The 11,123-nt window shown below is 51.6% G+C and overlaps 1 protein-coding gene across 1 annotated transcript; it reads right to left on the bottom strand.

Moving 5' to 3' along the window:
- Positions 1–6,984: 6,984 nt before the first annotated feature.
- Pnck (pregnancy up-regulated nonubiquitous CaM kinase) lies at positions 6,985–9,555 on the bottom strand. The gene is made up of 10 exons (XM_026412812.2): positions 9,482–9,555; positions 9,047–9,178; positions 8,571–8,645; positions 8,343–8,481; positions 8,035–8,158; positions 7,783–7,858; positions 7,575–7,687; positions 7,413–7,491; positions 7,247–7,334; positions 6,985–7,122 (listed from the first exon to the last, which is right to left on the bottom strand). Exons 1-10 carry the CDS (start codon positions 9,547–9,549, stop codon positions 6,985–6,987), a joined length of 1,032 nt encoding a protein of 343 aa, XP_026268597.1. The 5' UTR covers positions 9,550–9,555.
- Positions 9,556–11,123: the final 1,568 nt, after the last annotated feature.

The raw sequence follows: 11,123 nt of genomic DNA, 5'->3' as shown, positions 1-11,123 counted from the left end.
ACTGGAGTGACTCTGCCCCACGTACAGCCAGAGGAAGGAGAAGTTACGCTCCATTTGTGTACAATGTGTCAAAATGTATTCTACTGTTATATACAACTAATTAGAGCAAATTTTCTTAAAAAAAAAAAAAAAAAAAAACTTTTTGTGCAGCCCAGCACAGTGGTGCATGCCTATAATCCCAGCAGCTTGGGAGGCTGAGGCAGGAGGATCACAAGTTCAAAGCTAGCCTCAGAAACTTAGCTAGGCCCTAAGCAACTCAGTGAGACCCTGTCTCTAAATAAGAATAAAAAGGGCTGTGGATGAAGTTCAGCGATAAAGCAACCAACCCTGGGTTTAATCCTTAGTACAAAGACAAAAAATATATATATATATATCTAGTGCATCAAAGGACTCTATGAAAGAACAAAAAGACAACCTGTGGAATGGGAGAAAACATTTACAAATCATACATCTGATAAGGACCTAGTAACCAAAATATATAAAAAACTTTAATAGCTAAACTTTAATAGCTAAAAAATTAACCAATTAAAACATGAACAAGGACTACGCATGAAGCTCAGTGGTAGGGCACTTGCCCAGCATACATAAGGCCCTAGATTTAATCCTCAACACTACAAAAAAAAAGTTTTGTATATATGTCTCTCCAAAGAAAATATGCAAATATCTAAAATACCTATGTGAAAAGATGCTTAATATCATTGGTCATTGGAGCAATGCCAATCAAAACCACAGAATACCCTAGAATGGCTATAAACAAAAATCTGCTAGGTGAGGTGGCATGCCTGTAATCTCAGCAGCTCAGGATACTGAGACAGGAGAATCACAAGTTCAAAGCCAGCCTCAGCAACTTGGTGAAGCCCGAAGCAACTCAGTGAGACCCTGTCTCTAAATAAAATACAAAGTAGAGCTGAGGATGAGGTCAGTGGTCAAGTGCCCCTGAGTTCAATCCCTGGTACCACCCCCACACAAAAAAAGACAATAACAAGTGTTATCGAGGGGGGATGTAGCTGAGCGGTAGAGCACTTGCCTAGCATGTATGAGGCCCTGAGTCCCAACTTCAGTACTGCAAAAGAAATGTGTTAACAAGGATGTAGTGAAATAGGAAACCCTGTGCAATGCAAAATGGTTTAGTTGCTTTGGAAAACAGCAACTAAATCATTGAAATTTCCTTCAAAAAGTAAACATGGAGTTACAATAGGATCCAGCAATTCCTCTTCTAGGTATATACTCAAGAAAACTGAAAATATATATCCATACAAAAATTTCACAGCACTATTATTTAGGATAGCTAAAAGGTGGAAGCAATTCAAATGTCCATAAATGGATAGATAATATGTAGCCTATCAATACCATGGAATACTATTCATCTGCAAAAAGGAATAATTGGTACATTTACCATAGATGCTACAATGTGATGAACCCTAAAAACATATGCTAAGGGTAAGAGGTCAAACACAAAAGTTCCCATATGGTATGATTACATTTATTTGAAATATTAGAATAAACAAATCCACAAAGACAGAAAGTAGATTAGTGGTTGTCAGAGGCTGAGGGAAGAGTTATGGGGTAATGGGATTTCCATTTGGGATAATGAAAAGTTTCTGGAATTATATCATAGGGTTGGTTACGAAACTTTTTAAATATACTAAAATTCATTAAATTATATATTTTAAAGGGTGAAATTTATAGTACATGAATTATATATTAATAAGAAAACAAATTTTAGGGCTGGGTTGTAGCTCAGTGGTAGAGCACTTGCCTAGCATATGTGAGAATCTGGGTTTGATTCTCACCACCATATATAAATAGATAGATAGATAGATAAAAATCCATTGACAACTAAAAAATATTTTTAAAAAAGAAGACAAATTTTAAGCTTGAAAAGTAAAGGATTAAAAAAGACATAGCAAGCTAATATAAATAAAAAGGCATAGCTGCTATATTAATATCAGATAAAGTAAAGTATAATAAAGGCAAAAAGCAATGCTGAAACTAATACACGTGTTAGCTTGTATTCTTCATTAAATTTTGATAAAATGTTTAACTTACTTGAAATATATAGCAAATGTGAATTCATATGCACTTAATAACATAACTTCAAAAATTCAGTAAGCAATAAATGAAACAACTACAAGGAGAAATTGGCATAAAGAAGTTGGGACCTACTCAGAGCATCATGTGAGGCAAGACTTGGCTCCCTGGGGCTCGAAGATCTATCAAAATCTCAGTGAGGTGTGAGGGGAAAGAACTGGAGGAATGGATGTAAGGTTTTCATGATTATCAAGAGGGACCAGATAGGATTGGAAAATGTTGGGAAAACATCTTTAAAACAAAACTCGCATCTTGTCACTGTCCTGCTTAAACCTTCAGTGGCTCCCTAGTGTCCTCTTCAGAAAGTTCACTTCGCAAGCTGTTCCCTAGCCACTTCCTCTCACAAGTCTCCTCAATCAACCAAATTAGTTTGTTATTTCTTGACACCCAGTACTTTTTATCTTGCCCACCTGTGGTTAGGGATGGAGACAGGAATGCCTGGAGGAAGCTGGGGTTGGGTGGAGAATGATTGTCATGCACCTAAACACAGTGTCTGGCCGGGAGGAATGCACAGTTTATGGAGCCAAGTCAGTCAGCACCTGACATGGCTTGGCCCCTTTGTCTTCAGCCTCTCTCCTGTGTTCTCCTTCACAACCCACCGGGCCTGCCCTGGTCAACCCGCTTCAACTGAGCTCCATCCTTCCAGTGTCAGTCCCACTTCAGCTGCTTTGGCAAAGGCCCTCTACATCTCTTGCCTTATTCCTTTCACAGACCCAGATGTGTCTCCCAGTCACCAACCCTGCTCCACTTCCGGACCACACCTCATACTGAACTCCAAAGAGAACTTCAGAGGGCCCAGGTCCCACATCCCATCCCTGCCACTGCAGGGAAAACCTGCCTGGTTGCCATTAAGTGAGATCTGCAACTGAGGCACAGAGAACAGTAAAGACAACACTAGCCACCTGCAAGGACCAAACTGAAATCCACAGTGGGTTTTCCCTTCCCAGAGTTCTCTCTTCCTTAGCACACTCTTAGCATTCACGAAAAGATGGGTGGAAAGAAGTGCTCTTGCTTACCTCAATTCCCCAGTCATTAAGACCCAAACAAGACATAATTTATATGGAGGCAAGTAGGAAGACGTAGTAAGAGAGTGTGAGTTCAATGCTCACTGTTACAAGTGACATAGCTTTGGCTCAGTTACTCAGCCTCAGTTTCCCCAAATGGAAAGTAGGGGAGATAATAACAATGTCAGCTACCTCATTCACATGTGAGATTCAAGTCAATATATGTGAAGTTCTCCAGAACAGTCTCTGGCACAGACTAAGTGTGCAATCAAGAGTCAGTATTAGCATCTTTTTTATTAGAAAGAAGAAAGATTCCGAGGGGCTGGGGATATAGCTCAGTTGGTAGAGTGCTTGCCTTGCATGCACAAGGCCCTAGGTTCAATCCCCAACACTACAAAAACAAAGTAAACAAAATAAAACAATTAGAAAGAAGAAACCTTCATTAATAATAAGTATAGGGGTTGGGGGTTGTGGCTCAGTGGTAGAGCACTCACCTAGCACGTGCAAGTCCCTGGGTTTGATCCTCAGCACCACATAAAAATAAATAAATAAAATAAATGCATTGTGTCCAACTACAACTAAGAAATAAATATTTCTTAAAAATAATAAGTATAAAGCTAGACACATATTTGCAAAGAGACGTATGAGGAATAAGTCAATTTTTCTCTACTTTTATGTCCCTCAGGCCCCTCAAACTCACCATATCCCAAACCAATGTCATTATGTCTCCCCCAAAATCACCCCAGTTGAACCCTTCTTTATGAATGGTTCCATGTCCACCTAGAGACACACAGGCTATTCACCCTACCTCCTTCATTCCCCACCCCAAATCCACCATCAATTCCTAAAGAGCTTCTAGGATAACCTCTGGGTCTCCCTGTCCCCAATGACACTGTACAGGTTGAGCCTCCTTGAAACCTCTGCCACCCACACTTTTGCTCCAAGACACAGCATGTCATCTACCCTGTTTGGCCCAGATCTGGGGAGACAGTTTCTTCTTGTATCCTCCACAAGGGTTCCCCTGCTCAATTCTGGTCAGATCTGCTGACACCCGGGAAGATCAACCTGCTCTGAGGGGCTGCACTCCACCAGCTTCACAGCACCTGAGCTTTACAGCCAGTTCAAGCTTCTCCCAAACTGGACAAAGGCATGCTTTGGTCCAAACCCCTTCAATAGCTCCCCATGCTCATAGACTAAGGCCTGAACCCCTTACCTTGCCAGGATTGCTAGGGCCCTTTCCTCCAGACACAAGCTGGAATGTTCCCCAGTACCTCCACCCAGCTCCCTCTCCACCTACCTCACACCACCCTTTGCCTTCTAGTAAAGGAGCCCTTCCTCTCTCCTTCTGCCCAAGTGACCCAAAACTTTCCTCTCCGGAACTGGACTCAGATGAGAAAGTCTGGGAGAGATGAAGTAGGGGTGCCACTCTACCTAACTTAGGAGTCTCCCCTATCACCCGCCCCCAGATTGACAGGACCTCTTTGTTGAATGAGGACTTCTCCAGGGCAGGATTTTGGGAGATGTGGAGGGGAATACAGATTTGAGCCACTGCTCCAGGTACTGAAGGAACCAGAGGTGGCTAATGGATGTCTAAAGACGTAACCGTGGCGCCCCCTGCTGTCAGGAGGCCAAATTGCACCATATGACAGGGCTGCTGGGCTGGGTCCCAACTCTGCAGAAGGGATCTGGCCCCACGCCTGACTTGGAAGAGCTGGCCACTCTGAACGAGGGTTTATTCTTTCTGGAAAGTTGGCTCTAGTACTCATGCTCAGGGCTCCTGGAGCGGCAAGCATGGTGCTTTCCCCACACAGATCATTCTTAGCATCCCAGTAAAACTATCCCCTGCACTCGTCTGAGGAGCCCACCGCATTTCCAGCATCTGGCATACAGTACAGGCCCAACCAATACTTTGCAAACCAAAGGAGAACAAATAAGTGTCCTGTATGAGTGAGTGAGAAGATGGGAAACACAGCAAGCCAGCCAGCAAGATGCTGGTAAAGATGTCCAAATAATGACAAGGCCCCAGGTAGGGGCAGAGGGGTGGCAGGAGAGGCCTTTGGAGGAAAGGAGGCCAAGGTGCTGAGACCTGGCTGTGATACTGGTTAGCTGAGGTTCCCCTCTGAGTTGTGTGACTCAAAGCCTGAAGTGTAGGATGGCATGTGGGTAGATGTGAGGAGGGAGGAGCTGCCCACCAGCTTCCAGAATTCCCCCTGGTCTTGGGAGGGGATGGCAGAATGTTAGGACAGAAGAGCAGCTGTCTGCACTATCATATACCCAGAGCACAGGTGCCATGACTGCTCTCCTCCCTGGAAACAACGCCAAACCCCATCATATCCAAGACCAGTCCAGCCTCGGATTGGGCCTCATGGCCTCCTTTTGATCCCAAACTTTGAAAAGGAGAGGAATCTTCTTTAACATGCACCCTGGCCATTTAGCTCATCCCCTGGGGGCTCAGGGGAAGGATTCTCCAAGGGGAAGGGGTGGCCTGCTAGCCTGGAATTCTGGCTGAGGCCAAGGAGTAGCCCTGGGGGTCTTCCCTGATGGAACCAGCAAGGCCAGCCATTGAAGCCCTGATCCATCATAGGTGGTGATGGAAGACCTGGGAGCCGCTACACCAGAACAAAGACCACAGTTCTTCATGCCATCCATCACAGCTCCTTGTGTTCCAGCTGCTAGCCTGGGTCCGCTCAGGCGTGATGCCCATAGTTCCAAAGCCCCAGCACAGTACAGGGGGTAGAGGCCCCTGTGGTACCCTCTCCTGGTTGAGGGGCTCCTTTTCATCCTCTGACACTGAGGTTCCTAGGATTTCACACAAGCTGCCCACTGGAAGGGGAAGGAGGTAGGAAGAGGTGGGAGAAGGCCCGGCATATGCAGAGCATGGACACTGCAGCCCTGCACTAGAGGCCCAGAGACAGTGCTGTTCTTCGCATTGGGGAGAGGGATTTGGCTTCCCGCCATTGCCCCCTGCTGGCAGCCCAGCGTGCCTCTGCTGCTGCCCAGAGACCGAGGGTCCCAGGCAGTCAGATCTGTAGGGTAGCAGAGGTGGCCTCTTGCTGCCAGGTGGCCTCTTGCTGGTACTTAGAGGGTAGGAACAGGAAATTCTTGGGCAATTGGGACCTTGTCTGCCATGATCCCAGAGAGCAGGGGTTCAGGCGGCAATGGGGTCCATTCTTCCTTCTTCATTCCCTTCCCCCAGGCGATCCCCAACCCCACACATGTCTCCCCCCAGCTCACCACTGGCCCATTGCTCTGTCTGTCTTTATTGGTTTGGAGAAAACAAGGGGGCTGGAGGGCCACAACACAAGCAGAACCACCCACAGTCAGCAAAGCACAGAACAGTGCAGGAAGGACGGCCCCTGGAGCCCACCTGCCAACACCTCCCAGGCTTCTGGAGGCAGTGACAAGGAGTGCCCCATCCCTGCCCCAGCCATGCGCCACGTGCACGACTCACAGAGACCAGCCAGGGGCATAAGGGGTGGGGGAAGGGGACTGAAAGGACTCAAAGGAAGGAAATCAGGGTCTGTCCACTTGGCCTCAGCATCTGCCTGGGGTGGAGGGGAGGAGAGAGAGGCAGAGGAAGGGGGCAGTCAGGAGCCACACTGGCCTCCCTGTGCCCCTACCCATCTCCTCCTCCTGCACTCTGTGCCCTCAGCCCTCAGGGGCCAAGGAGTGGTCCTGGGGGTCTTTCCCTGATGAATCCAGGAGGAAGGCTGAGAGGGACCAGGAGAGACTGGGGACCAGTGAGGCAGGACCATGGAGCCCTAGGCCATGCAGAATGGGGACAGGAAGGGCCAGGCAAACTCTGTAGGGCCCACCCCCTTAGCTCTTGGCCAAATGGAACACCACCAGCCTATAAGCTCTGGGGATGAAAGGCACACACACCTGGGCGTCACCACTTGGGGGGCTGGCCAGTTGGGAGGCCTGGGTGGCTGTGTCGGGCCATACTCTGCCTGGAGGCCTCCTCCCCCTCTGGACTCTGCCCCAGCTTCCGGATATGGCGCAGGAAGGAGGTAGCATTGAAAGCTCTCTGTGGGAAGAAGTGTGGGTGGTGTGTGTCAGGCCATGCCTGGGCCCCAGCCCCAAGACTGCAAGGACTATAGTGACCTGTAGGCAGTGGAGGCTATGCCCTGAAGCAGGAGAATAGTGCTGACCTTCCAGTGGGTTCTGGCAAAATTCTTTTGAATCTGCTCACTGACTGAGCCCAGGATATCCTTGTCCAAAGCCGCATCCCCAGAGATCCTGAAGGAAGCCTGAGGTCAGTGGTGTATGGAAGATTGTCTCTCTGGCCTGGGACAACTTGCCAGGGGTCCCACTCACCAAAGATGCTGTAAGGCCTGCTGGCAGGTGAACCTCTTCTGGGGATCTCGCTCCAGAAGGTGCCGGATGAAGTCTTTGGCTGGAGCAGGGGGGACCAGGTCAGCCTGCCCAGTCCCTACTACCCCTGGTCACTACCAAGCAGAGGGTCAGCATCAAGCTCACCTGATTCCGAGATGTCATCCCAAAAGGGAGAGTCAAACTCGTAGCTGGCTCTCAGGATCTGGCTGAAGAGTTCAGGGTCGCTCTCGTCGTAGAAGGGCGGGTACCCACACAGCCTGGCACCCACAGATGAATCACCCAGCTGTTTTCCCCTCCCCAACCCAGCAGGGGGCAGGCAGGCAGGAGTTGAGGCTTCCCACTGGTCACTCACAAGATGTAGGAGATGACACCCAGGGCCCACACATCTACAGCTTTCCCATACGGTTTCTGCTCCAAAAGCTCTGGAGCTGGAGGTCACAAACAGACACATTCTACTGTGCACGCACACCACATGCATGTGTGATTCAGCCCCAGGAATAACCCAGCTGCAGCAACAGTCACCCCAGGTCCTAGCACCTTGGCTCCCCCAGGGTCCCCGCCCCCTCCTTCCAGCCTGCGAGGCCCAGAGTTTCCCCCCTCTTACCAACATATCCCGGGGTTCCACAAGCAGTGCCTAACATGTTGCCAGCCTGGATTTTGGAGAGGCCAAAGTCAGAGACCATGATCTTGGAGTCCTCAAAGGGCGTGGCATAGAGGAGGTTTTCAGGCTGTGACACATGGGGGCCAGGTCAGGCTCGGCATGGCACCGGCACTGGAACAGGGTGGGCCTCAGCACTCTCAAATTCCCCAGACCCTCAGTGGAGAGGGATGCTGGGAAAGGCCCCAGTCATGCGCCTGGGGAAACACACGAAGGGCCAGGTGGGCAAGGTGTGAGGGCTCCCAGCCAGGCACCTTGAGGTCCCGGTGCACAATGCCCAGGCTGTGCAGGTAGGAAACAGCGCCGAGGACCTGAGCCACCAGGTGGCTGGCATCCTTCTCCGTGTAGGAGCCTCGCTCCATGATGCGGTCAAACAACTCGCCACCCGTCACCCTGAGGGGAGTCCGGAGTTCAGCCAACCCAGGCCCCTGAGCCCAAGCTTCAGCCCCCACGCCTATCCAGCCCCCACTGGCCCTCCTCACAGCTCCATAGCGAGATACAGGTGGGAAGGGCTCTCGTGGACATCCTCCAGCGCCACAATGTTGGGGTGGCTGACCCTGGAACAGGAAGAAGTAGCCCTTGTATTCCTTGTATTGCACAAGTCCAGGCTGCAGCAGCCTCCTTGGGGAGCACAGCAGGGTCTGGGAGAGCTTCGTCCTGAGCCACCTTCTTCCTCTCTTGCTCCCGCATGGACTCCCCATTCCTAACCACGGACCACCCTGGCCTACCCCAGCCCAGGCCTTCCTAGGACACACAATTCTAAATCCTGTCTGAAAAGCACAGATCAATATTGACCCTTTCTTGTTGGAGACATTCAGGCCCAGGCAGGGAAAGAGAACTGCCCCAGGCCCTCCAGCAGGTTAGCAACAAAGCTCAGGCTAGACCAGCAGGGGTCCCAGACCAAGGGGCTCTGACCATCCCCACTAACTTCTAGGTCCCAGGCCAGGCATGGGCGCACCTGCGGAGTACCGCAATCTCATTCTCCACCAGGGCTTCCTTGCCCCGCAGCGCCTTCTTGGGGATGCACTTGAGGGCCACAAGGTGTGCAGAGCCCCGCTCCTGGGCCAGCACTACCTCGGAGAAGGCACCCCTGCCACAGAGCCAGACGGTGGGAGACCAATGAGGGGGAAGGGAGGGGAAGGAGAGGGCTGAGGGAGATGGGGAGGCCCTTGCCCCCCTCCCCGGCACTTATGCACACACGCACACGTATTCACACACGCACACGTATTCACACACTCAGATGTGCAAACGCGTCACAATTTACCTACACAGTCACACACATCTATTCCGCATCACATGCTTACATGTCCCACATACTGCTCCCCACACTCACATGTTCACGCACACATGCACACGCATGTCCACACACATATTCACACTGCATCACACTCACGAGCCAAGCTTCTCCCGGATGTCATAGACGCTGCTGATGTCCTCCGTCTGTTTCTTGAGCAGCAGCATGTCTGCAGTGGGAGGTGGAGAAGGACCCTGGGCATGGCAGCTCCCTCCTCCCGCCATCGCCATCGGTGTCCTCAGAGATAGCCACCTTCATCCCACTGCCAATCCATCATCGCCCCCCCGCCCCCACCTCCGTCAGAGCCACCCCACAGCCGAGGTACATCTTGCCCCTCCCCCGCGCCCACTCCCACATGGACAATTCCCCATCCCGGGGCCGCTGCTGACATCCAGTGCTTCCCCACCTCAACATCCCTAGGCATCCCCTCTCTGCTTCCACGTATTGGAACCTACATGAGCAGCCGCTTTCTAGAAGGCTCTGTGCACCCCTACTCTGGCCCCTCTAGCCCACCTCCATCTACAGGGCCCAGACCCCTCCCCCACCAGACCTACCACCAAGACACAGCGCCCACATGCACGCGCCACCCAGACCACCCACCCACCCACCCGAATGCATCTGCGACCCCGCTCACAACCACCTGTCACGACCACGGCCACCCACGCGGCCGCGTTGCTACAACTCAGCCCTTGGTGCCACGGAGTAAGGGGACTCCGCAGCGTGGGCCCTCAGAGTCCCGAGCTGCGTGGGCCGCGTGTGCGGGCAGGGGGCGCGCCGGGCGTGACAGGTGTGTGCGAGGGTTTTTAGAGTCTTCAGCGGCTGCGGGCCTGGACCCTGTGTGCCCCTGGCCCGAACGGACCTGGCAGGTGCGGACCTGGAGCGGATGCAGCAGCGTCACCTCGCGCAGTGGCCGCCGCGCCGAGCCCCCCGCCCGCGCCCCGCCGGCCCCGCCCCCTCTGCGCGCCCCCGCCGGCCGCTGCCAGCCAAGCACTCGGTGGATGAGTACGGCCGGCTGCAACGCGGCAGGGCGCCTTGTAAGGCAATCCCCTGGGCTCCACTGCTGCCACTGCCCTGATCCTTGTTCCTCAGTTATGCTCTCCAGTATCCTGAGGCTCTGGTCTGAATAGGTGGCCACAGGGCCTTTGCACCACCGGTGTCTTCTGTCCACAAATTTCTTCACCCACATAGTGGCATGGCTCTCTGCGTTGCGGTCTCTGCTTTTATGGCCTCTCCTCAGACAGGCCCTCCAGGCCATTTGGTCTATAACAAGCTTCTTCCCTACTGACCTGCCACCACCACTCTGCTGCCCTGGCCTGAAGCCCCATCAGCACTCATTGGGTTCTTTCTACCTCCACCCTTAACCTTTCACCCTCCTTCTTTTCTTAACCAGCAGCCTGAGCATTCTCTTCTTTAAGATCATGTCACCCTGGTGCTGGGAATTCTCCAGGCCCCGGCATGTCACTGCTAGTCAAAGCATGAGCCCTTGAATGGCCTGAGGTCTGCTCTGGAGGTTCTTCCTCTGCCTCCTAAAAAGGCCTCCCCTCCCCCAACCCTGCCAGAACTGGAACAGAACTCTGCGGGCTCTTTAGAAAATCCATCACTGCAAAAATCATCTTCTTTGTCTACTCTTCCTCACCAAAAGGTGGGGGGTCCACCCTTCATCAGTAGGTTACCACCACACCTCCCCATCCTCACCCCAATCCCAGTGTTACCACTGTTTACCGGAGAAGCACGCAAGACA

The sequence above is a fragment of the Urocitellus parryii genome, chromosome X (genome assembly GCF_045843805.1).
Source record: "Urocitellus parryii isolate mUroPar1 chromosome X, mUroPar1.hap1, whole genome shotgun sequence".
NCBI lineage: Eukaryota > Metazoa > Chordata > Mammalia > Rodentia > Sciuridae > Urocitellus > Urocitellus parryii.
The sequence above is the reverse complement of the archived record's forward strand: the minus strand, read 5'-3'. Positions and strand labels throughout refer to the sequence as shown.